At 44.3% G+C, this 25,896-nt stretch overlaps 2 protein-coding genes across 2 annotated transcripts in view; one reads left to right on the top strand and one right to left on the bottom strand.

The window, feature by feature from the left end:
* LOC308291803 (acid-sensing ion channel 1-like) overlaps window positions 1-25,896 on the bottom strand; it is a gene marked incomplete at both ends in the record, with an annotated part of 330,088 nt that overhangs the window by 51,217 nt on the left and 252,975 nt on the right. The gene's annotated exons all lie outside the window — the stretch shown is intronic.
* On the top strand, window positions 14,277-15,599 carry LOC308291718 (E3 ubiquitin-protein ligase TRIM21-like; the record flags this gene model as incomplete). The annotated part of the gene is made up of 1 exon (XM_080733847.1): window positions 14,277-15,599. One exon carries the CDS (start codon window positions 14,277-14,279, stop codon window positions 15,597-15,599), a length of 1,323 nt encoding a protein of 440 aa, XP_080589973.1.

Raw genomic sequence — 25,896 nt, 5'->3', positions numbered from 1 at the left:
AATATCTTAATGGCCATATATGGAGATCTCCGTTTCAGTCTGTGTCCCTTTCTGATGTCATCAACATTAAGGCCATATCTTGGAAGGCCCATATATGGACAAATACTGTGTCATTCTCATGGTCTAACATACTCTGAATCTCTTTTATGCCCATTTATGGAGTTCCCCGATGTCATCAATATTAACTAAGCCCATATCTAACAGGACTTCGTGTGGGAATGCCCATATATGGAGGCCACATCGGCCACATACCACACTAACAGAATCCACATATGGCCAAGACAGATGGCCAAGACAGCCCATATCTGTGTGGCTGGTTCTACAGACAGGGATCTCCATGTATGGGCATAAAAGGGATCGTATGTATGATGTCAGATGTCGTAGACGTCATAGGACTTTCACATAACGAATAACTGAGTAAGCATGTTTGGGCTCTCACAGCATATCTCCATTTACAGTACATGGATCTCCATATATGGGTACCAGGGGTCTCCATATACGGGTAACTGGTCCGATATACATCACTGGCCAGATGGCCAAGACATGGCCCTTTAGGGCGAGGTCGCTTGTCGCCCTGAGGCGTCTTACTAATATATTACCAGAAACACAAAGAGCTAGCCCTAATATACAGTGTAAAACAGTGGTCAATGGACCTTTGGGGTTTGGGTTCCTTCATTCACTGGTTCTCAACCTTTTCAGGCCGCGACCCCCAAAATAATCATATTTGAACTGGGGACCCCTCCCCCTCCATTGTGAAAATAGCCGATCTGCTATTTTCACAATTTCTGCCTCTAAATATTTGACAATTTGACCAATGTTTGACCAGACCTTAAATTGTCACTTGAGAAATGCAGATACCCTGTATACTTATACAGTATGTTGGTCTGTTTACTGTTGAGTGAGAAAACAATCTGGGGACCCCCTGGGGGTCCCGACCCACAGGCTGAGAACCACTGCCTTAATGTAACACTGGTACACTCTCAGAGTTAATGGGGGTCCTTGAAAAGTCTAAACAAGTCTGTACCAGTGGACTCCTAATGTGCCATAGTTTTCTTAACTATCAATCATTTAGCCAGGGACCCCCTGGGAAACCTCTCAAGGAGGACCTCTGGGGATCCCCCCGGGTCCCACTTTGCTCTAATAAGCGGTTTGAACATGTGTTTGGATGCAGGTGGCTGGGGGTGTGACAGAGGAAGCAGTTTGAACATGTGTTTGGATGCAGGAGGCTGGTGGTGTGACAGAGGAAGCAGTTTGAACATGTGTTTGGATGCAGGTGGCTGGTGGTGTGACAGAGGAAGCAGTTTGAACATGTGTTTGGATGCAGGTGGCTGGTGGTGTGACAGAGGAAGCAGTTTGAACATGTGTTTGGATGCAGGTGGCTGGGGGTGTGACAGAGGAAGCAGTTTGAACATGTGTTTGGATGCAGGTGGCTGGTGGTGTGACAGAGGAAGCAGTTTGAACATGTGTTTGGATGCAGGTGGCTGGGGGTGTGACAGAGGAAGCAGTTTGAACATGTGTTTGGATGCAGGTGGCTGGTGGTGTGACAGAGGAAGCAGTTTGAACATGTGTTTGGATGCAGGAGGCTGGTGGTGTGACAGAGGAAGCAGTTTGAACATGTGTTTGGATGCAGGAGGCTGGTGGTGTGACAGAGGAAGCAGTTTGAACATGTGTTTGGATGCAGGTGGCTGTGGGTGAGACAGAGGAAGCAGTTTGAACATGTGTTTGGATGCAGGAGGCTGGTGGTGTGACAGAGGAAGAAGCTAGAGAACAGAAACACATGGAAGCAGAGCCCTAATGGGAATTTAGCCGAAAGTGGAAGAAGTCGCACAACAAAGTATAACATATAGGGCTTAAGTGGTTAACAAAATAAGTAACGTACTCCTAGTGGTCTTCTGAAAAACCTAAATGTTTCTTTATGTGGTGCTCAAAGTTTTTAATGTCAAGGACTCCTAGAATTATGTTTGTAATGTAATGTATTTGACCGCGCACCACCATCTCAAATTATTTTGTTCCAGGGACCCCCCAGAAACAAAGATTTACCGTAAGTTAAAAATGTTCACTTTAAAAGAATATATTGATGGCCATAACAGATTTTCGGCACTCGGTGCTGCGCCATGAGCTTGTAGATCTGCTATTTTTTGAATGGCCAAAGTATAACAAATAATGGTTAAAGTGGTCTTAGTGGGTTTTAAATAACATTGTTGTGGTGTTTGCTATGATTAAAGCGTCGTCAGACTCTAGACTGTGGCGACGGCACGCCCAATCACTTCCCCGTCGAACACGGAACCCTTTCTTTCTTTGTTTGTTTCTCCCTCCCTGTGGATGACTGGATGTACAACAAAAGAAAAGGACACAACAGCTCATCAAAAGGAGACAGTAGTAATCTGCAGGAGAGCTGCCTGCGTCTCCACGGACAAAACAACCCAGAAAACAGCCTCCGTCTGCAGGTGGTATCTGTGCCAGTAGACGGTCTCTGTGGAGCTCTGGTGGAACTGTTGTTGGCTTAATGCAGTCCTCTCATTTATATTGTAAACGTCTCTATTGGAACCCTTAGAGTGTAGGCCTGTAAAACTAAACTAATTGTTGTTGTCAGGCAGAAACCTTGTAATCTACATTACCTTATTTCAACTTTTATGTTGTTTTTGTAAATGAATAGCCTGCCTACTTTATCGTGCAAGACAGTCGGAGAAATAATAATTAAATAGCCGAGATATTCTACACACACACACACACACACACACACACACACACACACACACACACACACACACACACACACACACACACACACACACACACACACACACACACACACAACACGTTGCATGACAACGGCTATTATGTAATCCTGGGTGCTACACTGCCTCTGACAACCTGGGGAGAGCAACACACTTTTACAAGAGAATCTCTAAAAGAGAACCAAATCTAAAAGAGAATACCAGCACTCACAGAAACTGTCATTTAAGACCTTTTATGCAAATGCAATTTGTTCTGTCTGGAGAGGCCGGAATGTTCTTTCCTGCAAATTGGAGTGTTGGTAATAATTGTCTTATCAAGTTTTATGGTTGGGCTTTAGTGTCACGACAACGGGGGGAACTGGCTTCGCAGCTACGACTCACTGAAGCCCCCCCGGAACCACAGAGAATGATTGAAGCCTCAGAAGCCTGGTGGTTCAATCTGGTATTGCAGGACTTCCGCATTTGGGACGTGGTGTGCTTCTATGGCAGTGGAGGATGGCTCAAACATTTTAGTCTCAGGTCACCCCTGTATAAATAACGTTTTTATCCACGGCTCCCCGGAATGACATTGTTACTTTATAGCACTTTATAGCATATTAACGGACGGACGTAAATATAAATCTTTCCCCCTAAGATACAGAAAACCTGAGGGAATATCCGTTTTCATGAGGACATATTGAAAATAATGTGTTATACTTGGCGTTTAACCACTTGAATCCCAGCATCCTATATTCTGGGGGGAAACATTCACCAAAAATAGCTGATCTACAAGCTCACAACACGTACTCAACATATTGACATTTTATATATGGAATTTCATCATTTTAGGGGCGTGGCCACTTGGTCTTTGGTGTTGTAAATGTTTTGAGGGCACAAAGGACAAATGCCAGGGCAGGAAGGCCATAAAATAAAACAAGATTTTGGTCCATTGAAATAATTTGTTGAATTTAAGGGTTAAGGATAATTTTACATTTAATATGTAGACTATCTGTAGTGAAATAAATAAATCGTATTTACAATCTGATCCATTCTCAGCCCATTGCCCAAAAAATGGGGACTCATCAAAAGACATGGCAAGAAAGAGACACTAGTGTCTACATATTGACAAGACAGAGACACTGGTGTCTACTAGACTCTACATATTGACAAGACAGAGACACTGGTGTCTACATATTGACAAGACAGAGACACTGGTGTCTACATATTGACAAGACAGAGACACTGGTGTCTACATATTGACAAGACAGAGACACTGGTGTCTACATATTGACAAGACAGAGACACTGGTGTCTACTAGACTCTACATATTGACAAGACAGAGACAGAGCAGAACGTGGTACAGTCAGCTGGGGCATCTACTGCCATTTAAATATGCCTTCTTTGGTATTTCCCCGCCAGAAGTCTCCATAGACTTCCATGTAATTTATAGTGCACAGATCATGCACGCCCATGCACAGATCATGCACCATGTTTGTGCAGTTTGTTCACAGCTTTCAAACAAAAAAATCCGATTAGAAATCCGTTCAGGCATTCTTGAGATAATAGCCATTATGTTTTACATGTTATGTAAGCAAAGATGGCTGCAGAGTGGACCCATAAATATAACTCGTCAAACTAGTCATAAGCAGTAGATGAGTTATGGCCACTGTGGCCTCAGGGGCACAAGGCCAAACTGAGGGGCAACAGCGGCCATGGCCTTCATGGCCTCCATGAAATTCCTGCCCTGTGTACAGGGTATAAAGCTTTTCGAACAAATAGTATTATTTTTTCTCAAAATGCATTTGTTGGTATAGCTCTGTTTCATACTGTATGTGCAGTTGGTCTAGATGTCAATCCATGGTGTGTAGTCCTTAGGGTGGTTGTGTTTCTAGCCTTCTTTTGTCACAACAGTTCACAAATCTTGCTGCTGTTTTTGCACGTTGTTGTTAGATCCAGAACCTGACCTTTCTTTTGACGTGCGTGTCCTTTGTGTTGTTGGCTCTTACTGGTTTACAATAAAACCACACGTTGAGAAGAAACAGCTGTGAATATAATAGATTATCAGCGTCTCCAACCTTTTGGCTGCTGTCGTTCTATTGAAGTGGTAAAGAGCACCGTATTATGCAAGGTCACACTAAACTGGTTCAGTTTGCTGAATGCTGTCTAACTGCTTCTCTCTACAGAGAATAATGTGGAGTTGAAAGCCCAGTGTTTGGTTTGCCAGTGTACCTTCTGTCAGAGCTGCTCAGTGTCCTATATAGAATGTGTCAGTGTTTTGTCTCCAAGCGAGCATATTTACTCTGGACTGGAGTGTTAAACAGCTCAGGACTAAAACCATTCGCCGCTGTTGAGCTGACACTGTGAAAAATGTGCCAGCAAACACAACACAAAGTACTAGCTTTTTTTCCCCCCACTGACGAAAACTAAATAAAAACGAAGCTATAATGACTAAATATATTCAATATTTCATCAACAAACTAGGCCAAAATGTTAGGGAGGGAGGGACTAGTGGAGAAGAGATCCAGTATACTCGTTTTATGTTTGGTTGTGCTTGGGTGTTACGCTCTGAAAATAGCAGGCATGCAGCTATTTTCAGCATGCAACCATGTGTAAAATCAGGGCCTGCCAGGTGCACTAGAACAGGGATACTCAAACTTCTGAACCAGTGGGCCACATTACAAACATGTCAAGGGGCCGCGGGCCAGTTGATAAAATTACATTACTTGATAACTTCTCTCTTTTATTTGCTTCTCTCTTGTATTTTGCTGTATTTCCACATAGCAATCTTCGTTCCCACTCTCACCTATGGTCATGAAGTGTAGGTCATGACTGAAAGTATAAGGTCGCGGGTACAAGCGGCCGAAATGAATTTTTTCAGGAGGGTGGCTGGTATCTCCCTTAGAGATAGGGTGAGAAGTTCAATCACCCGAGAGAGACTTGGAGTAGAACCGCTGCTCCTTCACTTGGAAAGGAGTCAGCTTAGGTGGTTGGGGCATCTAGTACGGATGCCCCCCGAGAGCCTTCCTAGGAAGGTCCTCGATGCACGTCCCACTGGGAGGAGACCCCGTAGCAGACCTAAGACCAGATGGAAGGATTATATCTCCAGACTGGCCTGGGAACGCCTCGGTATACTCCCAGAGGGAGTGGAGGAAGTTGCTCAGGATAAGGAAATCTGGAAGTCTCAGTTGGAACTGTTACCCCAGCGACCCGATTCCGGATAAGCGGTTGAAGATGGATGGATGGATGGATGGATGGACAAGTGCAATGTGCATTATGTTATGGCTTGGAATTCCATTTATATTCTGTCAATGAACACAATTTGTAATCAAAGTAATTAGCAAAATGTTGCCCTCTTTTTAATGCTTATGTGCAATTAGCATATTCCACACAAACATTAAAACAAACTAATGTACGTTTTTCTGCGATTTGTCTGCGTTGATATCTGTCTGCCTGCTATCAAGAGGGATAACATTAAAGATGGCTGAGCACATCTCTCTTTCAGTTGCTTCACAATGTTATTCATGACCACATTCAACACAAATGACGTTTTACAGAAAATAAACTTAGAAAATAGATGGTTATGGCTAAGGAAAATCTAATAAAATCAAACAATCTACATAAAATAGATTACCAGTGATGTTAATAGGTTTTTATTGTAATGAGTCCCGGGACCCAAGACAGGTCTTTTGGATGAGTCCCAGGGATATTTTATGGGTCCCACAAAAATTCAACGCGTCATGTCATTTTTGACAAAGTGCAGCATTTAACTTGAATTGGTTATTATATGGTTATGTTCATGTTACGTAGAAATGTGTCTGAAAGAAATGAACCACAATTCCAAATCTTACAATTTTAATACTTCCAAATAGTCATGTGATGGTTTGATTTTTTTTTATACAGGTCTAACCGGTAATATCGGATGTTGACCACTTGGGGGCGTAGATAGCTTTTACCAAGTCTTCATAATCAACAGCCACATGTTATGTTATATACATCGATAATATATGGATCTTCTAAGTGAGATCATGATGTCTCCTGTTTGTACTGTTACTGCTTCTATGGAATGGGGGAAATGCTGTGCTTGTGTTTGCTCTGCTGTACACAGAGAACCAGTGGACTGGGTCAAAAACAGTGGATTAGGATTGCTTGTAGATCGGCTACTTTTGTTCTGAACGGTTGATCATAGAGGGACGTGCCGCCCCTCTATGGATGCGGGAGGGCAAGGCACAGGCGGCTGCGGTGGTCCGCTGCCCCGGCGGACCACCAAATGGACGGCGCCGCCACGAAAACACTATAATCAATCAAACAGTTAGCCAGCCTAGGCTACATACAGTACATACATACTGTCTCAGATAGCATACATGCTAGGCTAGCTTGCTTCCTCCGTGTTGTAGTTGAGCCAATAAAGGTTATTTGACCACGTTCACCACGACGTTAATCGTCGCTATTGTTGTTAAGACGCAATGAAGACCTGTGTGGCTTCTAACACGTTGTCCAATGTCCACCACATCTATAAACAATAGCGCGTGTATCCAGTTGTTATTGAATGAAGAGGACAGAGGGAGAGGAGGCGGGTCGCTGTGTGAGCAGTGAGCATGTCATATTTCTGCGCCGTGCGTTCTGTGGGGGAACCCTTGTTGGTGTATCACCTAACACGCTGTGCCACTATGGTCAGAGAGCGGCCCGGTGCTACGCTAAAACTCAGGCACCCATTGAATTATGTGACCATCCATGGACACACAATGGCGTTCAAAACACACTGTCGTTAGTTCTATCGTCTGTTTTAAGACTTTCTACGCGGATTTAATTTGTGTTAACATAGCGTTAAGTAGCATGCCTTCACCCATGAACAATGGTGGCTTTTTAAAATATATTTTTTTCGCGACGTGGTAAATTATTTTAATGTGGACTCCAATGGAGGCGATGCGTCCGTGGGACCCACGGACACTGACGTGAATGCGTCTTTAGGCAACGTGAATGCGTCAGAGACGCGTGACGCGCACGTATTGACGTCACTGGATTACCCAGACTGTTTAGCTACCAAATGGCTAATGATGCAGTTGTTAAGTAGAGCTACAGTACATCTCTCTTTCATTTGATTTCCTACAATGACGTTTTGGGTATGCTAATTAGTCAGACAGCCACTGGTAAAAAAAAAAAGAAAGAAAAAAAAAAGAAAGAAAATCGGCAAAAATCAGCGATTTCAATGGCCGCTTTCAATACGTTTTGGCCATTATCTCGGGAACCAAGGTCCAATCTGCTCAGTTTAAAGCTTGTTGGATGTGTGACTTCGATGACATTAAGCTAGTCCAGTCAAAATTGAGTTTGAGTATCACTGTACTAGAGTACAGTATAGTTGGCAGAATGGTAAAAATCTAAGACTAGACTAATGACGTGTTGTGAGCTATTTTCGGTACTTGATGCCACACTGAACTAGGTATAATCAAGTGAACACTGGAGAATACATGGATTTCTACACAGAGTAGATATAGGGCAATTCTTTCAACATGAGATGCTGCATTCAAGTTCAGGAGAGTTTGGACAAGGCAATTCTCTGGCATGGAAAGAGGGGGCATTTGCATTTCTTTCACCACAGTAAAAAGTGCAATCATGGTCTGGAGAGGACACTTTTTACAGACGGGTAAAAGGGAAGGGGCTCAAGCCCCCTTTGATGTCTATGTGTGTGCACGTGCCTGCTCCACACATCACCAGCAGACTGTGGGTCTGTGTCAGGGACGTGCTGGCCATTGGGAAAAGCGGGACAACTCCCGAACGGCCGGTTCATTCCTGGCCGGTCCAGGCCATTAGGAAAAAAATGTATAAATAAATGTCGTCCTTCATTCCATTTTGGGGGCTGGGCGGCCAACAAAGTAAATCGTCACTGTCGGGCAGAAACCTCGCATCTCCAAGTTTCAAATGTGTCAATTTTTTCGCAAAGCAAAGCCCTGCTTCATCATACAAGGCCGTCGCACTTAAGTAGTGAAAACAGCAGATCTACAAGCACATTAGATCGGCTGTTTTCACTAGTTTAAATCATTTTTTAAATGGTTTTGGACATTCAAGGTTTCCACCCATCAATGACCAAATATAACTCATGTAATTGGCCCACTGGCTTGTCACTTGTCATGATCTGAAATGGCAAATCTTTGAGTAGCAGCAGCGCTATAGAGAGAGATCTCTCTCTATAGCGCGCAATGAGGGCCTCTCCAACTCTTTTTCCCGGGCTGAATCAGGGGCCCAGCACGTCCCTGGTCTGTGTGGTCGTCAACCATGTTGTTTCATGGACGATAAATCCACCGCCTGGTCGTCAACGTTGTTATTTCATAATCAATAAATCCATGCACAGAGAGAGAGGGAGAGAGAGAGAGAGAGTGAACTCATTATTCCTCTCTCTCTCTCTCTCACTTTGCTTTATCTCTCAATCATCCTCGCTCGCCCTCAGAGCCTCTAAATCAGTGTGTGGTCACTCAGTGCCAGTGCTGCCCCGCGCCCACGCACTGCCCTGGAAAGGTGGCACCATGCCAGGCAGCCAGACATGTGCTGCTGCTGCTGCTGCCTGGGAGAAGAGCTTTTTAAACATCATTGTCAGGGTGGAAACCTTGTATGTCCAAAACCTGCCCTTGTTTAGTTAGCGACTTAAAGCTGTACTGTGGAAGCTGCTCAACTAGTGGTCAGTAGTGGTATTGCTTTTTTCGGCCGTTTTTCGCCCGGAGTCGCCACGACCACCTCCGCCTCGCCGATACGCGTCCGTAGAGCCGTCTCCCGTCATTTTTAGACCAGGATTGAGGGAGTAGCAGGCAAGATTCCTTCACCAATGTAAACACAGTTGCTGAGGGAAGCTACTTCCTGAAGAGACCGGTGGTGTATGATCTGCGCTGTGATTGGCCAGTAGTGTATCATGTGGGAGATGACATCATTTTGCCGGGAAATACAGCCCCTGTCAAGGCTATGTAGAAAACATATAAAGAAAAGGCTTTTGGGGCTGAAATTAACGGAGTGGGTGTTCTAAAACTTTAGCGATTTAATAGTTAGGACAATTTTAAGATTTCTTTTATTAAAAAAGTTACATAGTATAACTTTAAAGTAGTGAAAATAGCTGATCTACAAGCACACAAGTTACAACGCCTGGCATGTGCTTGTAGATCGGCTATTTTCACTACTTTTGTGAGACGCTTTTGTGTGATGAAGTATGGCCTTCATTTAGGGGAAAAAAGCAGACACATTTGAAACTTGGAGATACGAGGATTCTGCCTGACAGTGAGGCGATTTACTACAAGTAAGAGTAAAAGGCTTGTATTCCAAATTATACTTGAGTAAAAGTACAAAAGTGTTGGCGTCAAAATATACCTACAGTACCTGAGTAATCATTCGCCTTTTCTTGAAAATAGCCGTGCCACTATATATATAATAGACTATAGCTTGTGTGAGCTTGTAGATTTTCGAATGAAAAATCCGCTCAGCTTCAGTGGTTTTGTAATAACAATCTGAATCTACAAAGTAACTAAAACTGTCAAATACTTGTAGTGGAGTAAAGACAACAAGATTGTCTGCTGATTCAAGCCAATATGTCAATGTTTTGCTATTGCACTACTATTGTATCCTATTCCCTATGGGGGGGTTTTGCTATTGCTCTACTATTGTATCCTATTCCCTATGGGGGGGTTTTGCTATTGCTCTACTATTGTATCCTATTCCCTATGGGAGGGGTTTGCTGGAAGTTCCCTGATTGAATGCTTGTACAACATTCAGGGAACATCTCCGAGCGTGGAGCCCTTTAACGGCAAATCTAACTGTATTCCATTTGTTGCAATAAATCAGGGGTGCTCACACTTTTTTGACGCAAGATCAACTTTTAAAATGACTAGCTCAACATGATCTACGCATCCACAATGTTTAGCTGAGGGCCTGGGGGGGGGGGGGGGGAGCTTTGGAATAACAGCACTGGCGTTACATTTTAGACAAACACACTTACTGTAAGGGGGAAATACTGGGGGAAATGGCTTCATCCCATTCTGTAAGGAAGTGGTAGGTTTTGGGGTTCTTTGTAATGCTACTGACTCTTGAACATAGTTTGTCTACTTTAGAAGCCATGAAGGGAGCTGACAGGCCCTTCTTGATGTCATATTGACATATTCTTTTTATATTTTAATTATATGTTTTTAGAGGCATGTCATGTGGTCTACCTGCACACCCTTGGTGATCTACTGGTAGATCACCATCTACATTTTGGGCACTCCTGCAATAAATGGTTAAATCTACTTTGACGTGAGTGTTCCTGACTACATTTAGAGAAGTACCCTATACTAGGGTAATAACGAGAAAGTCCACAAGTCGACTCAGTCAACTTCATTACACAAGTCGGCTCCCACCAGAGAAAGTCGAAGTTGAAAAAATGTTTATACTTTCTATTGTGAAAATAGCAGATCTACATGCTCACAACGCCTCGCGGTGCGAGGCGTTGTGAGCATGTAGATCTGCTATTTTCACAATTTCTGCCTCTATATATTTGACAATTTGGACAATGTTTAATTTGTCATTTTAGAGGTATTAAAAAGTCCTTAAATTGGCACTTTAGAAATGTGAAGATGCCCTCTATAGGTTGGTTTGTTTACAGTTGAGTGAGAATTAGAAAACAATGTTGCACATTAACTTAATCATCTGGGGACCCCCCCACAATAATTGATGACGTGATGTGATGACGTCATCAAACGATAAAGTCGACTTCAACTCTACTTTTTACTGAGTCGAGTCGACTTGCAAAAATCACAAGTCGTTAATGCCCTGGCACCCTACTGTTTCCACCCCAGCAGCCAGCCAGGCAGCTCTGTATTAACACCAGTTAAGTGATCATCATCATCATGCTTAGCTCTTCCTTCCACATCTGAGTCAATATGAAGAGAAGACAAACGACCGGGAGCTTAAATCAACAGGACAGGAGAGGAGGGAGGTCAATAGTGCCTTCACAGTAAAAGCTGTGGAAATAACACAGAGGCTGCAGATACTCTGTCATCTACTCTGAGCCACCCCACTCTTAACTGATGAGTAGCGGTGAGGTGAGGTTAAGCATGGGCTCTGGGGCACATGCAAAGTAGAACCGAGGGGATCTGCATCGCTTCCGCGTGCGTCACACAGACGCCAATAAAGCTCTGTTGAATTGAATTGACAAGTCCCGGAAAAGACACGCTGTGTCAAATATCGACACAGCGTGTAAAATATTAAAGTCAGTGTAGAAGTAAAATGTAATTAAGAATAACTGAAGGACATTGCTTCTGTTTCTCTTGTGCCCGTTGGGTCTCAAAGTGGGCTCCCTTGAGGGAGTTCCAGGGGGTCCCCAGCTCCGAATAAACATAGATTTTACAATAAGAGATAGAAATGCCATTAAATTGGGGTACGTAGTCTTATGCGAGTCAATTTGGGGGTCCTTGACATGACAAAGTTTGAGACCGGCTGTATTAGCCCATCTAGACCTGGAAAGCATGGTGTCACTTTAGATTTGAACCACGTTTATACTTTAACTATTCAAAAATAGTAGATCTACAAGCTCATAGGTGCCGCACTTTGAGCTTTTACAAGTAGATCTGCTATTTTCGAAAGATCGTGAAAATGATGCAAATCTTATATTTTGAAAGGGAGGGTGCTCATGTGCGTCTGGCTGTGACACCCTTTCTACTTTATTTTCCTTTCGAGTTGTTTTTTCTTCGCACTGACTTTTTTGACACTGCACTACTGGTCGTGTAAGTAGTTGTGGGTATTTGAAGCAGTGAAAGCCGCTTCCAATGAGAGGCTTTGTGTGTCCCACGACCATATATGGTCATTTCAGTCCAGAATGAACAGGTTTTTTCAAAAACAAAATGTGTGTTTCATGTCCATATATGGTCATCCCAGTCCAGAATGAACAGGTTTTATCAAAAACAAAATGTCTGTCACCTCATGTCCATATATGGTAATTCCAGTCCAGAATGAACAGGTTTTATCTGTCCCGTACGTCCAGAATATGTGTGTAGTGTCCTTTGAGGATTTGTCAAGCTTCACAATTCGGCCCTCCAGATAAAATCATTCATTCATTCAGAATATAAAGAATGTACAGATCACAGAGTTCATAACTCTAGAACACATAGAATAAAAGTTCACCGCTTCACTTCGAACCGAGGTTTGATTTTTTTGCTTGTGTTTGACATGACAGTGAGATACTATGTCAGTGGTTCTCAAACCTTTTCATGTGAAGGACCCCCAAACTGATATTTATTTGGCCACGGACCCCCATCTCAAAATATTTAGTTCCAGGGACCACCCAGAAGCAAAATTTGAGTTACAAACGTTCGCTTTGAAAATACATAATAAATTAAAAAATCACACCCGTGTGAAGTGGAGCTGTGTGTGTGTGTGTGTGTGTGTGTGTGTGTGTGTGTGTGTGTGTGTGTGTGTGTGTGTGTGTGTGTGTGTGTGTGTGTGTGTGTAGATCATGTGTACCGATTTTTGTGACATTTGAAGAAAATATGTAGGAAAAGGAGCAAAAAGTGTGTTTTGGAGAAAATTCAAGATGGCGGAAAATCTATCCTGGCGCAAATGGGCGTGGCCTATATGGGGAGATGCGTCTTGACCCAAGGAATCCAGGGAAAAAAGAATTTTAATTTTCCGATCTACGGTTCAAGAGTTACGGGGCAAAACGTAAAGTGGGCCGTTATAGCGCCACCATGAGGCCGAGTGATGTAATTATTTTTTGATTCATTCTTAAAATCATTATCAATCTCCTCTCCGAGGTTTGAAACTGTAGCTCCTATGGTTTACGAGAGAAAAATACTTGAAAGTGATTTCTTGCATTGTCCCATTATAAGTCAATGGGGACAATTAAGCGTCGTTTTTTGCCGATTACGTCGGCATGGTAAGGCGGATCGGAACGAAAGGTAATAGAACACCATTCCCGGCCGAGCCGCACATTTTGATGTATATATTGCGCGAGTGGCGTAAATGGTGCGGCACTAGTTACGCGCCGAAGTCAGGCTACATACACACAGACAGACACACAGACAGACACACACACAGACCCACACAGCCACGTATAGGGAGCTGCACACAGCTCCAAAAATATATAGAAAATAATATATTCAAAGATTTGCACACAATTTCACGACTTTTTCAAAAATAGCGCTGTGAACTTGTATATCTGCTATTTTTCACTGGTTAAAGCATTCAATAATTCTAGGCCTAAATGGGTTTGGAATATGTTTTTACTAAATAGGTTTACGTCATAGTTTTAGTCGACAAAATCAACACTGTGTGGAACTCCATATTTGTAAGACTGACATCATATTTGATGACGTGGTGATTTTGATCAGCTTGACTTATAGACTGATACTACAGAGTGGTGGGCTTTAGTCTTACTGAAGAGGATACCAGGAAAGGATTGTAAACACAATACCACAGTATCATCGTATCATAAACATCCCAGAAGTGGTTGAAGGTCACACCAGCGCCACTACCGATACTGTAAAACTGCCAGTTAAACACGTTTCATTTTCAAGTGTTTCACATTTTCACGTTCGTTCTCAGCGTGTAGAAATGTGGTCTTCCAACAGTCTCCTGTCTGAAGAGAACTTCCTGTGTCCTATCTGTCTGGACGTGTTCACAGATCCAATCACCACTCCATGTGGACACAACTACTGCAGAACCTGCATCACACATTACTGGGACTCTAAGGGTGTGTGTGAGTGTCCGCTCTGTAAGGAAACCTTCAGTAAGAGACAGAAATTCTCTGTCAATAGAGTTGTGTCTGAGATGGCCGATCAGTGCAGGAGGCACAGGTTGAAAGAGGAAGAGGAACGAAAGACAGAGGCTGAAGTTCAGCAGATGATCCAGGAGAGACAAGTGAAGATCCAGGAGGTCCAACACTCAGTAGAGCTCAGCAGGAAAGATGCAGACAGAGTGATGGCAGAGAGCGGGCAGGTCTTCACTGCTCTGATCAGCTGCATTGAGAGAAGCCAGGCTGAGGTTATTGGTGTGATTGAAGAGAAGCAGAAAACAACAGAGAAACAGGCTGAAGGCTTCATCAAAGAGCTGCAACAGGAAATCACTCAGTTAGAGAAGAGAAGCTCTGAGCTGAAGCAGCTCTCACACACTGAAGACCACCTCCACCTCCTCCAGAACTTCACATCCATCAACACCCCTCCACCCACCAAGGACTGGACAAAGGTCAAAGTCCACCAGCCTTCATATGTGGGGACTGTGAGGACAGCTGTGGCTCAGGTGGAGAAGACACTCAGTCAAGAGATGGAGAAGCTGTGTGATGAAGCTGATCTGAGGAGGATGCAGACGTATTCAGTGGATGTGACTCTGGACCCTGATACAGCACACTGTAAACTCATCCTGTCTGAGGATGGAAAACAAGTGAGTCATGGACATTTCTGGTTGTTGTTTTCTGGAAGATTCTGGAAGAATCTCCCAGAAAACAACAAGAGATTCTCTAAATATGTCTGTGTCTCAGGAAAACAAAACATCTCCTCTGGAAGGTTTTACTATGAGGTTCAGGTTAAAGGAAAGTCTGATTGGAATCTAGGAGTTGCCAGAGAGTCCATCAACAGGAAGGAATTCTTTCTGGGACCTAACGATGGTTTCTGGACTATAAGGAGGGTTGGAAATGAGTACTGGGCTCACACTGACCCTTCTGTCCGCCTCCCTGTAAGAGAGGAGGTCCAGACAGTGGGAGTGTTTGTGGATTATGAGGAGGGTCTGCTCTCCTTTTATGATGTGGAGGCCAGAGTTCATCTCTACTCTTTCACTGGCTGCTCCTTCACTGAGAAACTCTATCCATTCTTCTGTCCTGGTCTTAATGATGGTGGTAGAAACTCTGCTCCTCTGATCATCTCTCCTGTCGACATGGACTGATCTCAGGGGAGATGATGGAAACATGTCTCCTCCGAATTCAAAAAGAAGAAAAACACGAAGTTTGTCCCTTCCAGTAAATGAATTTAAAAACTATTTCGTAATTTAAAATATATATCCTTCTATATTAAAATGGCCTTGTGGACGGACGGTGGGTGTCACAAACATAACATGCCCATATACGTACGGGGACCATATACACCTTGAGTTTCAGGCAGCGCACAAACGTGCTGATTTGATTAGCCGAGGTTCGCGTGACGTAGTTCTCTTATCAACGCTACCACACGTCTAGGTGTTCAGGCCGCGAGGGTCTGTGGTCGGCGCTGGGTGGTGGACCTCACAAACCTAACATGTCCATATATGCCTTCATGACTAGTATTAAAAATGTATTGTCGGGGCGTCCGCTGGCCTAGTGGTCAAGGGTTAGGGTTAGGGTAACCACATACAGTACTAGGATACCACATACTAGGCTATGATGCCTGCTGGCGTCGCCGGTTCGATTCCCTACCTTTGCCGCATGTCATTCCCCATCTCTCTCCCCATTTCCTGTCAGTCTACTATCCTATCAAATAAAGGCATAAAAAGCCCAAAAACAAATCTTAAAAAAAAAAAAAAAATTGCGACCGTAGGTCGCACTTTACTATCTAAACCACCACAAAGTGTCCGTCAGTCCGTCAGTCCCTCCGTCTGTCTGTCACACCTCACACGTCACACTTTTTCCCTGCTTATATCTCCGCAACCGTTGCCCCGATCCATGCCAAATTTTGCACACACGTTCCTTGGCTGCCAAACTACAACCTCCAAGGACCCCCGGAGCTCCAGGGACCCCCAGGTCCCTGGGGGACCCCCAGATGTAAAAAATGACCAAATGCGCAAACATGACCAAATGACCACCCCAACGGGGCTGCTCACGGGGAATTCCCGGGGACCACCGACTCCTGGTGCTCCAGAACGGATGCAAAAGTGGTGGCGCCCCCAGTGGAGGACCCCCTACACTGCAGCTCACATAAAATGCCGTAACTCCGGCTAGGAGCGACCGGGACAGCCGGGCCCGGTACCTATTCGTCCGCCTTGCCGGCGCAGAGACCCCACCCCTAATTTCTCACATGGCCCTCTTCTAGCGCCACCATGAGGCCGATTCTTGCAAAACACATTTTTGGACACTGCTCCTACAATTTTCGCCCTAAAATCACGCAAATCGGAGCGCCACCTCCAGGCCGATTTTTAAAAACACATTTTTGGACACTGCTCCTACAGATTTTGCCCTAAAATCACGAAAATCACTACACAGTATGTCTACACTCATGTCATCAACATGGATCAGGAAGATTTTGGCAAAACACATCTTTGCCCTATTTGTGGAGATAAGTGACCTACGGTCGCTTATCTCCCGATTAGGGAGCCTTACTGGTAATAATAATGTATTGTCTTTTAAACACATTGGGTGCCCCTGGATTGAGCCCCATTTATCCCCTCTCGCTGCCCAGGCCCACCACCATTGTATTGAATCCGGCCCTGCTGCGTCAATGCATGCGTCATGACGTCACTTGGTCACATGAGCGCAGACAGGATGTTATTGTGAAACTTACTGTATGGACCAGTGTTGATCATAGCTGTTCATTGCCGATCAAAATGTGGACATTTTGCAGCACCCGGCCACAGTTTTAGCCATAAAACAAACATTGGAGATAAAGGGCTTTAAAGATGGGGAAATGCATTGGAGTATACGGAGAAAAACGGCCGCGCGATGCTCTCAGCGTCGACTCGAAGCGACTAGCGGCTAATGGGCTACATCCAGGCGTAGCCCCAACCTAACGGTGAGATTTAAAGTTAATACTGTAAATACAGTAAACACGTCAACGCGTCGTGGGCCTCCCGCAACATCAAAGAGATTGACGCGTGGGCACCCGGTGAGTTAATGTCCAATGTATTTGTATTTAAGTTCATAAAGTATAATTAAAAACGAATTTGAAAAAAGGATTCCAAGTCAAAAATAGCCAAAAGAATTTCAGGATTAATATAATATGTATATTATAATAATAAAATAATTGCAAAAATAGCAGATCTACAAGATCAAAATGTGTTGCAGAAGTCCTGGAAAGACTTTTTATATGTTCGCGGATGAGAGTCAAAGTATTTTCAACTCTGACACCGTCGATTTGTGTGCACCTGTCAATTTGTTCCTTAATTAGATTTCCTTGGATCGTGTCTAAAAAGGAAATTAAAAGCCAACCGACTGTGAACAAATGAAAATGAGGAATATCAGGAAAATGTTCATGATTATAGAATCTAGGAACGCATGATTGGAATAGTTTTTTCTAATGCACTTTACAGAGTGAAGAGCAGGTGAAACGTCTGTTGAATTGCATTCCATTGGTGGAAAATGTTTTCCATCAAGGTGTTTGTTGGTTTTACGGGTGTAAACATAACGCTCATGCAAAAGCCTAGCCTGCTTCCAGACCATAGACCCCGCCCAGTGGCGCCCACTCTCAGAGTGGACTGTTTCTCTGGTCTGGAGCTGAGTACATGAATCGGCATTTATTTTCGGCTGCTCCAATGAGCGCGGGGGGTGGGGGTGGGTCTAACGAATATCCAATCCGCGCAGCAGTTGAAACGATTCAAACGAAGTTCACACACACACTGTCTGAGGAAGGCACACACACACGCGCGCGCGCGCTGATTTCACCAAGCTGTTAATGTTGATTACATGTTTCTGGTCGCAGTTCTGTGTGGAAGCAGTCACTGGCACAGACAGAGACACACACACAATCACACACACACACTCCGCGACCGTGCGTTGCGTCCACCGTGCGTCTCGATCACTCGCGCGCAGACACGCGCGTGCACGCTCGCAAAAAAGTCCCTCCCCCGTAAATCGCTCAGAATAGGCACAGTTTCAGACTACTGCGTGAGCAGAGTCTGAGATCAGGCTAGCAAAAGCCTATAATTAACCATAATTCCAACTCTCTGTGATTATAATTATATAAAAACACACTCAGTGCAGAATAGACACTCCAGTGTTGCCAGGTCTGCTTATTATATGCGACTTCAGGCCTTGTTGAGCGGTGGTCACACCGTCTCCATAGCGTGGCCGTGTGTGTAGGTATGTTTGTTTGTATGTGGGTGGGTGGGTCTGTCTGTCTGTATGTAGCCTCAAGCCTGTGGTGTAGTACCTTTTCTGACCACACATGTTAAGGGAGGGGCGCTGTTTTCAGGCCAGGCCAGGCACACACACACACACGCGCGCACACACACACACACACACACACACACACAGGGGGGAAGGGGGGGGGGGGGGGGGGAACCACCGCTCAGTTCACACGGGTGTGATTTTTTTCTGTAAGTGAGCCTCGCCAAGCCATGAGGCCCATAGTGCAGGAGCCTGTGTCCTGTTTCTGTATCTCACACTATAGCAGGTTGATGTACAAGTACAGTATACCCCCTGGTATGTCACAGGGACCCCCAATCCAAACCTTGATGCTGAGTGCCAAGAAGGGAGGCACTGGGTCCCATTTTCTGAGCGGTGCAAACCGCTCCTATACGTGGCTGTGCGTATGTCCGTAGCCTTTTTCCTCAGCGTTTTGCCATAGTAAAATGTGTGTGCGTAGCATCATGTTTGTCTAGTGATGTCATCATCGTGTGTCTGTAGCCTTTTTCCTCAGCGTTTTGCCATAGCAAAACGTGTGTGTAGCATAGCCTGTACATCCTAGACTTACATCCTAGTCTGAAGATGTTATGCAAGCACGACCACCGCTCACTTCACATTGGGTGTGATTTTTCTTCTTTCTTCTTTGGTATCACCTGGAGTAAAAGTACAATACTTGCCTCCCAAAGTTTAGTGGAGTAGAAGTGAAAGTAATGAAAATTGGAAATACTCAAGTAAAGTAAAAAATACATACAAATTGTAATTAAGTACAGTACTAAAACCACTGCGTACATCAGCCTCTAACAAGGTGGAAAAGCAAACAGTCAGTCAAGCATGCTGTGTACAGTACTGTACTGTACTGTACTGTACTGTACTGTACTGTACTGTACTACTGTACTGTACTGTACTGTACTGTACTGTACTGTACTGCACTGCACTGTACTGTACTGTACTGTACTGTACTGCACTGCACTGCACTGTACTGTACTGTACTGTACTGCACTGCACTGCACTGCACTGCACTGTACTGTACTGTACTGTACAGTACTGTACTGTACTGTACTGTACTGTACTGCACTGCACTGCACTGCACTGCACTGCTCTGTACTGTACTGTACTGTACTGTACTGTACTGTTCTGTACTGTACCGTACCGTACCGTTCTGTACTGTACCGTACCGTACCGTACCGTACCGTACCGTACTGTACTGTACTGTACTGTAAGAAGGGAATATCTTAAAAAGTCCTGGAATAAATTCCTTACCAAAACATTTCTTCACCAATGTGTTTGTAAAGGTGTCTAGTAACACATCTCACAAAGACTGAAATTCAGTTTCCCTAGGAGAATCCATTACAGCTGATGAAAGTTGGAGTCCCATTAAATTAACTATACAGGATAAAACACACCAAAATAAATATGCTTTAAGTAGCATGTGAGGAGTCAAACTAGGAGTTTTTAATGATTCTGAATCCATTGCAAGCATTTGCTTTACACAAAAAAACATTCCTTAATCCTTGGGGTAGAAACAGCCCCCATACAATTATCGTTTAGTGACAATAATTGCAAAACAAAATGCTTGCAATGGATTCAGAATCATTAAAAACCCTTAGTTTGACCCCTCACTTGCTACTTAAAGCATATTTATTTTGGTGTGTTTTATCCTGTATAGTTAATTTAATGGGACTCCAACTTTCATCAACTGTAAAAGATTCTCCTAGGGAAACTGAATTTCAGTCTTTGTGGGATGTGTTACTAGACACCTTTACAAACACATTGGTGAAGAAATATTTTGGTAAGGAATTTATTCCAGGATATGACACTATTTCTGAAGATATTCCCTTCTTACTGTACTGTACTGTACTGTACTGTACTGTACTGTACTGTACTGTACTGTACTGCACTGTACTGTACTGTTAGCGACATGGAAAAGCCTAGTGTGCTGTACTTAGCGATGTGTACCCGCTGGTCATATGCTGACAATAATGTCAAAGGCTAATAGATGTACAGCATTATGACGCCTGGATGCACAATGAACCGATGAACAGGCATGGATGACAGCTGGGAGACACGCAGCAGTAGCTGCCACGTGGAGGCAGTCAGTAGGCTCTCTCTACTCGTCAGAGACTTATTAGAACGGGTATATCATTATTTTATGCTTTAACTATCGAAAAATAGCAGATATACAAGCTCGCAGCGCGGCACCGAGTGCCGCGCTGCGAGCTTGTAGATCTGCTATTTTTGAAAAATCGTGATGATTAGAATGTTGACCCGATTCTGTAAGTGTCTATTGAAAAGGTTTTTTGAAAAAAACCTATGTTTCTATGTCAGCAATCTGGCCAGCCATCGTCAAAGAAAAGGTCCCTTTCACTTAACTGGAGCTCATTTAGTCTGTTCTTGAGAGACTACTATGTCAGTGGTTCTCAAACCTTTTCATGTGAAGGACCCCCAAAATGATATTTATTTGGCCACGGACCCCCATCTCACAATATCTAGTTCCAGGGACCACTCCAGAAGCAAAATTTGAGTTACAAACGTTTGCTTTGAAAATACATAATATTCAAAGATTTGCACGCATTTTCACGACTTTTTCAAAAATAGCAGATCTACAAGCTTACAGCGCGGCACTCGGTGCCGCGCTGTAAGCTTGTATATCTACTATTTTTCACTGGTTAAAGCATTCAATAATTCTAGGCCGAAATGGGTTAAGAAACGAGCTCTGTGATTCAACATCTCCACGGAGCCCCTCTACTCTGAGGCTGAGCCCAACTCACCTCACAAACAAACAAACTATTCGGAGAAATTCCATGCATAAAGACAAAAATCACACCCAATGGGAAGTGAGCGGTGGTCGTGCTTGCATAACGTCTTCAGACTAGGATTTGAGTCTAGGATGTACACAGGCTATGCTACACACACACGTTTTGCTATGGCAAAACGCTGAGGAAAAAGGCTACAGACACACGATGATGACATCACTAGATAAACATGATGCTATGGGGGAAAAAGGGTCACTCCTTGCTGTGTCATTAGCGAGTTTAAGCTAGATGGTTTTCAATACGGCAACGCCAGGCGGACTACGGCTGCTATGACGTAATCGCCGTAGCGATCAAAATGGTTAAGCAAAGCCTCGGCAGGCGACGGGTTCCCACCCCTTTCACTGAACGCTTTGGTTCCCATGGCGACGCGTACACACAGCAGACGGAGTAGGCGCTGCGTGGGAAGGGACCTTCTGCCGTAGCCTGGCGTTGCTCATACTAATTCCTCACTGCGTGTTGGATATTAGTCTGGACTCGGGAGCAGAATTTTCATTTCCAAGGGGTGGTTTAAAAAAATGTTAAGTTGACTTGCTCTTAATCGCTCCCTCTGAACTTCAAAGGGCTTGTGAGCTGCTGTAATTGATTGAGCCATACAAGTGTCAATAGCTCGTTAGTCACTGAAAGCATCAAAGACTACAATCTGTTTGATGTCTGTAATAAGAGTGGAGGGGGGAATGTGTTTGAATACACACAGACTCGCCTGATTGGCTGAATGGTTTTGAACCAGGCCACCACCCACCATGTGCCCCAAGCCTACAGCCCTGATTGGCTCGCCCTTTCTGAGGGCTGGTGGAAAAAGCTTATTTAATGTGAGGGGCCAGACTACACAACACCACCACTACCAACAGGGGGTGGTGTTGTGCAGTCTGGTTTATTAACCAGGCTACTTCTGCCGTAGTAGAGGCGGCCGCGGCGACGGCAGGTTTATCTATCGAGCGCGAATCATTTCCGATTACCGTTGTCATCCGCCGTTGCCGTAGCGAGCTTAAACTCGCTAATATTTCACACCCTGCTGTGAGCAATGTGCTGAGACTGCATGCACACACACACACACACACACACACACACACACACACACACACACACACACACACACACACACACACGCGCACACACACACAAACACACACACACACGCGCACACACACACACACACACACACACACACGAACACACACACAAACACACACACGCACGCACACACACACACACACACACGAACACACACACAAACACACACACGCACACACACACACACACACACGAACACACACACAAACACACACACGCGCATGCACACGCGCATGCACACGCGCATGCACGCACACAACATTCATTCTCTTCCCACTAGTCTGGGATCACTTCACTTTACAGGGTTTCATCCGGTCGGGAGCGGAAACCACTTTACGTCATGTTGTAGTCCTAGACGGACTACACTTTGGCCGGAACTATCAACCTGATTCAGTTTTAACCCAAAATATTCCCCTGCACCCAAGGACATAGTTTTAGGGCCTACCTAATAAACACCTTGATGAGGCGTAGTTTTGCTTTCGAAAAATTTGTTTGGTATGCATCTTTTAATCCAACTGGTAGCGACTGGCAAGACTACACTAGGCTTCTCGAGCATTTTAATAGTGATTGGGGAAACAAACGAGGGGAACTAAATCAAAGCGACGCCGCTTCTTCTAGTGGTTTCCGCGCTTTAGGCGGAAACCAAACGGTCTGTTGTGAACGAACACCAGGCTTTCTCCCTAGAAAGACTGGTGGGCGAGGTTACTTCCCACAGACACAGTAAGCACATCAGACAGACTCAGAGCAGAGCTAACGTCACTATATTACCTGAGCAACGTGAAGGAGACATGCTGGGCCCTGAGACAACACGGTACAGGTGTACTGTACTGTACTGTACTGTACTGTACTGTACTGTACACACACTAAGGCTGGGCGATATCAGGGAAACCTTCGATATTCGTTAACGTTGTTGAATACCTCGATATCAATATCACTGACGATGTTAGTAAAAACTTGCATTATATAGTTTCTAATGTTTTTCTGCTTTAGGTCCACTGCCTGTCTAACCCAGATAATGAATAGCATGTCCATGCATGCACACTGTACACATAGAATAAAGACATTAAATGCCTTATTTCCATTTTCCAACAGTGGTTTTATTGAAATAACCACACCTGGTTAAAGATGGACTGCTTTTGTGCATGTGCAAGAACAATTCATAACGTAGCTCATCAAAACTCATACTGTATTACGAGTGTTTCTCCAAATTCAACACAAAATGCCACTTTCAATGAGACTCCTGCAGGCTCAGAATGATTCAAACCGTTCATGACGAGTGTCTTTAGTGCTGACCAGAGCTTCCTTCTGCTTCCTGCTGCCAACATGATGCTCAGCCAGACACCATCTTCTTTCTGCCAGACAGTGTTCTTGGGGAATCTTTCCTCAGTTCAGCAAAAGCTAGGGTATGGCAAAGATGGGAGTCCTCATGGAAAAGAGGCATTACATTTTGTATAACACGGTTTTATTGTGAAAAGGGTTAGGGTTAGATCTACATGCTCACAACGCCTCGCGCTGCGAGGCGTTGTGAGCATGTAGAGCTGCTATTTTCACAATGTCTGAAAAAAACGAGTTTTGTCAGTTTTTGGAGCGGTGAAAGCGCTCCCAATGAACAGGTATGTCCGTGGGTATGTGGGTGGGTGGCTGGCTGGCTGGCTGGGTGGCTGGGTGGCTGGCTGGCCATGTCCGTAGCCTGGCAATACCTTGAGTGGCCACACACAAAACACTAGTTAAAGGAGGGGCGCTGTTTTGTGCAGGCCAGGCACACTCACCACTCACTCACAGGCACAGTTTACACTCACTCACTCACTCACATAGGGTACAGCTGCTCAAATTCACCGCTCCACTTCGAACCAAGGTTTGATTTTTTACACAGGTTTCTACCGTTTCTTGGGCTGGATATGGCAGCCTGGAATTGTTGTTTAAGTGCAGCTAAACTTAGCATGTTAGTAAACGTGCCACATGCATTGCGCCTGTGCAGTGTGCAGCTGACCTACAGAACCTGGGAATATACCATTTTGTCAAGATGGGGAGTATACAAGTGTGAAGATGAAGAATATAATTATAATACCTTGTTAAAGTGAACATTTTGTTAAATTTAGCATTTGTAGTTATTTTACTGTAATTTAACAAGCACAGGTAGACAAAGAGACATTCATGGATTTATATTTAAAAGTAACTTTTATTTCCCCCCCTGGACCCAGGGTATGGCATACCCTGGGTATATGGCATATGGCATACCCCTGCCATACCCAATTGACGCCCCTGCTCCCATTCCTCAAGTGCTGTGGATCACTAATAAGCATAAAGACCCGCACCAATGCTGACTCTGTTGTTTGCAGCCATACTGTTTCTAGTTGGTGTTATCTTTCTTCATTGGCACTGTGCAGCGTGCTCCCTACATCCACCCATAGGGGGTGTGTGTTCCCTACAGCTCCCTGTACATCAGTGGTTCTTGACCTTTTGAATTTTGAAGGATCCCCAGTTTGATATACCCCTCATTTCTCACATGTTTTGCAAGGCGGATTCTTGCAAAACACATTTTTGGACACTGCTCTACAAATGTTGCCCTAAAATCACACAAAGCGGTACACATGTATCTCTAAAGTCATGTCATCAACATTGTTCAAAGACCACGCCCCTGAGAGAGATGTGTGCCAGGTTTTGAGGCAGTTGGACTGATCTGCTGTGGACACACACACGCGCACGCACGCACACACACGCACGCACGCACGCACGCACGCGCGCGCGCGCACACACACACACACACACACACACACACACACACACACACACACACACACACACACACACACACACACACACACACACACATGAGTGAGGCCTAAATGAGTTTTTGTAGAATGGAGCTATAATTATAACGTGGCTCCAGAAGTGGCCAGAACCTAATGAAGTTTATTGTGATGAATATTCCTTCCTTATCTTTACAGGAACAGGCTGGCTTGTTTTTATAACACATTTCAACAAGCAAGGCCTTTCGTTCAAAGTGCTTTAAATGAGACGTTAAAGGAGCACTTCACTCCATGTTCAACCTTGATGTGTTCTTTATGATCCTCACGACTCGTCGTTGTCAAGTGGAGACCTTGTATGTTCAAAACCGTTTTATATTTATCACTTTAAAAATGATTTAAACTAGCGAAAATAACCGATCTACAAGTACAACGCCTCGCAATGCGCAATGCGAGGCGTTGTGTACTTATGAAGGCTTTTGTGCAACACTTTTGTATGATGAAGCAGGGCTTTAAATTAC

This window comes from Nannobrachium achirus, assembly GCF_963921795.1.
Source record: "Nannobrachium achirus genome assembly, chromosome: 9".
In the NCBI taxonomy this organism is placed as follows: Eukaryota; Metazoa; Chordata; class Actinopteri; order Myctophiformes; family Myctophidae; genus Nannobrachium; species Nannobrachium achirus.
The sequence above is the reverse complement of the archived record's forward strand: the minus strand, read 5'-3'. Positions and strand labels throughout refer to the sequence as shown.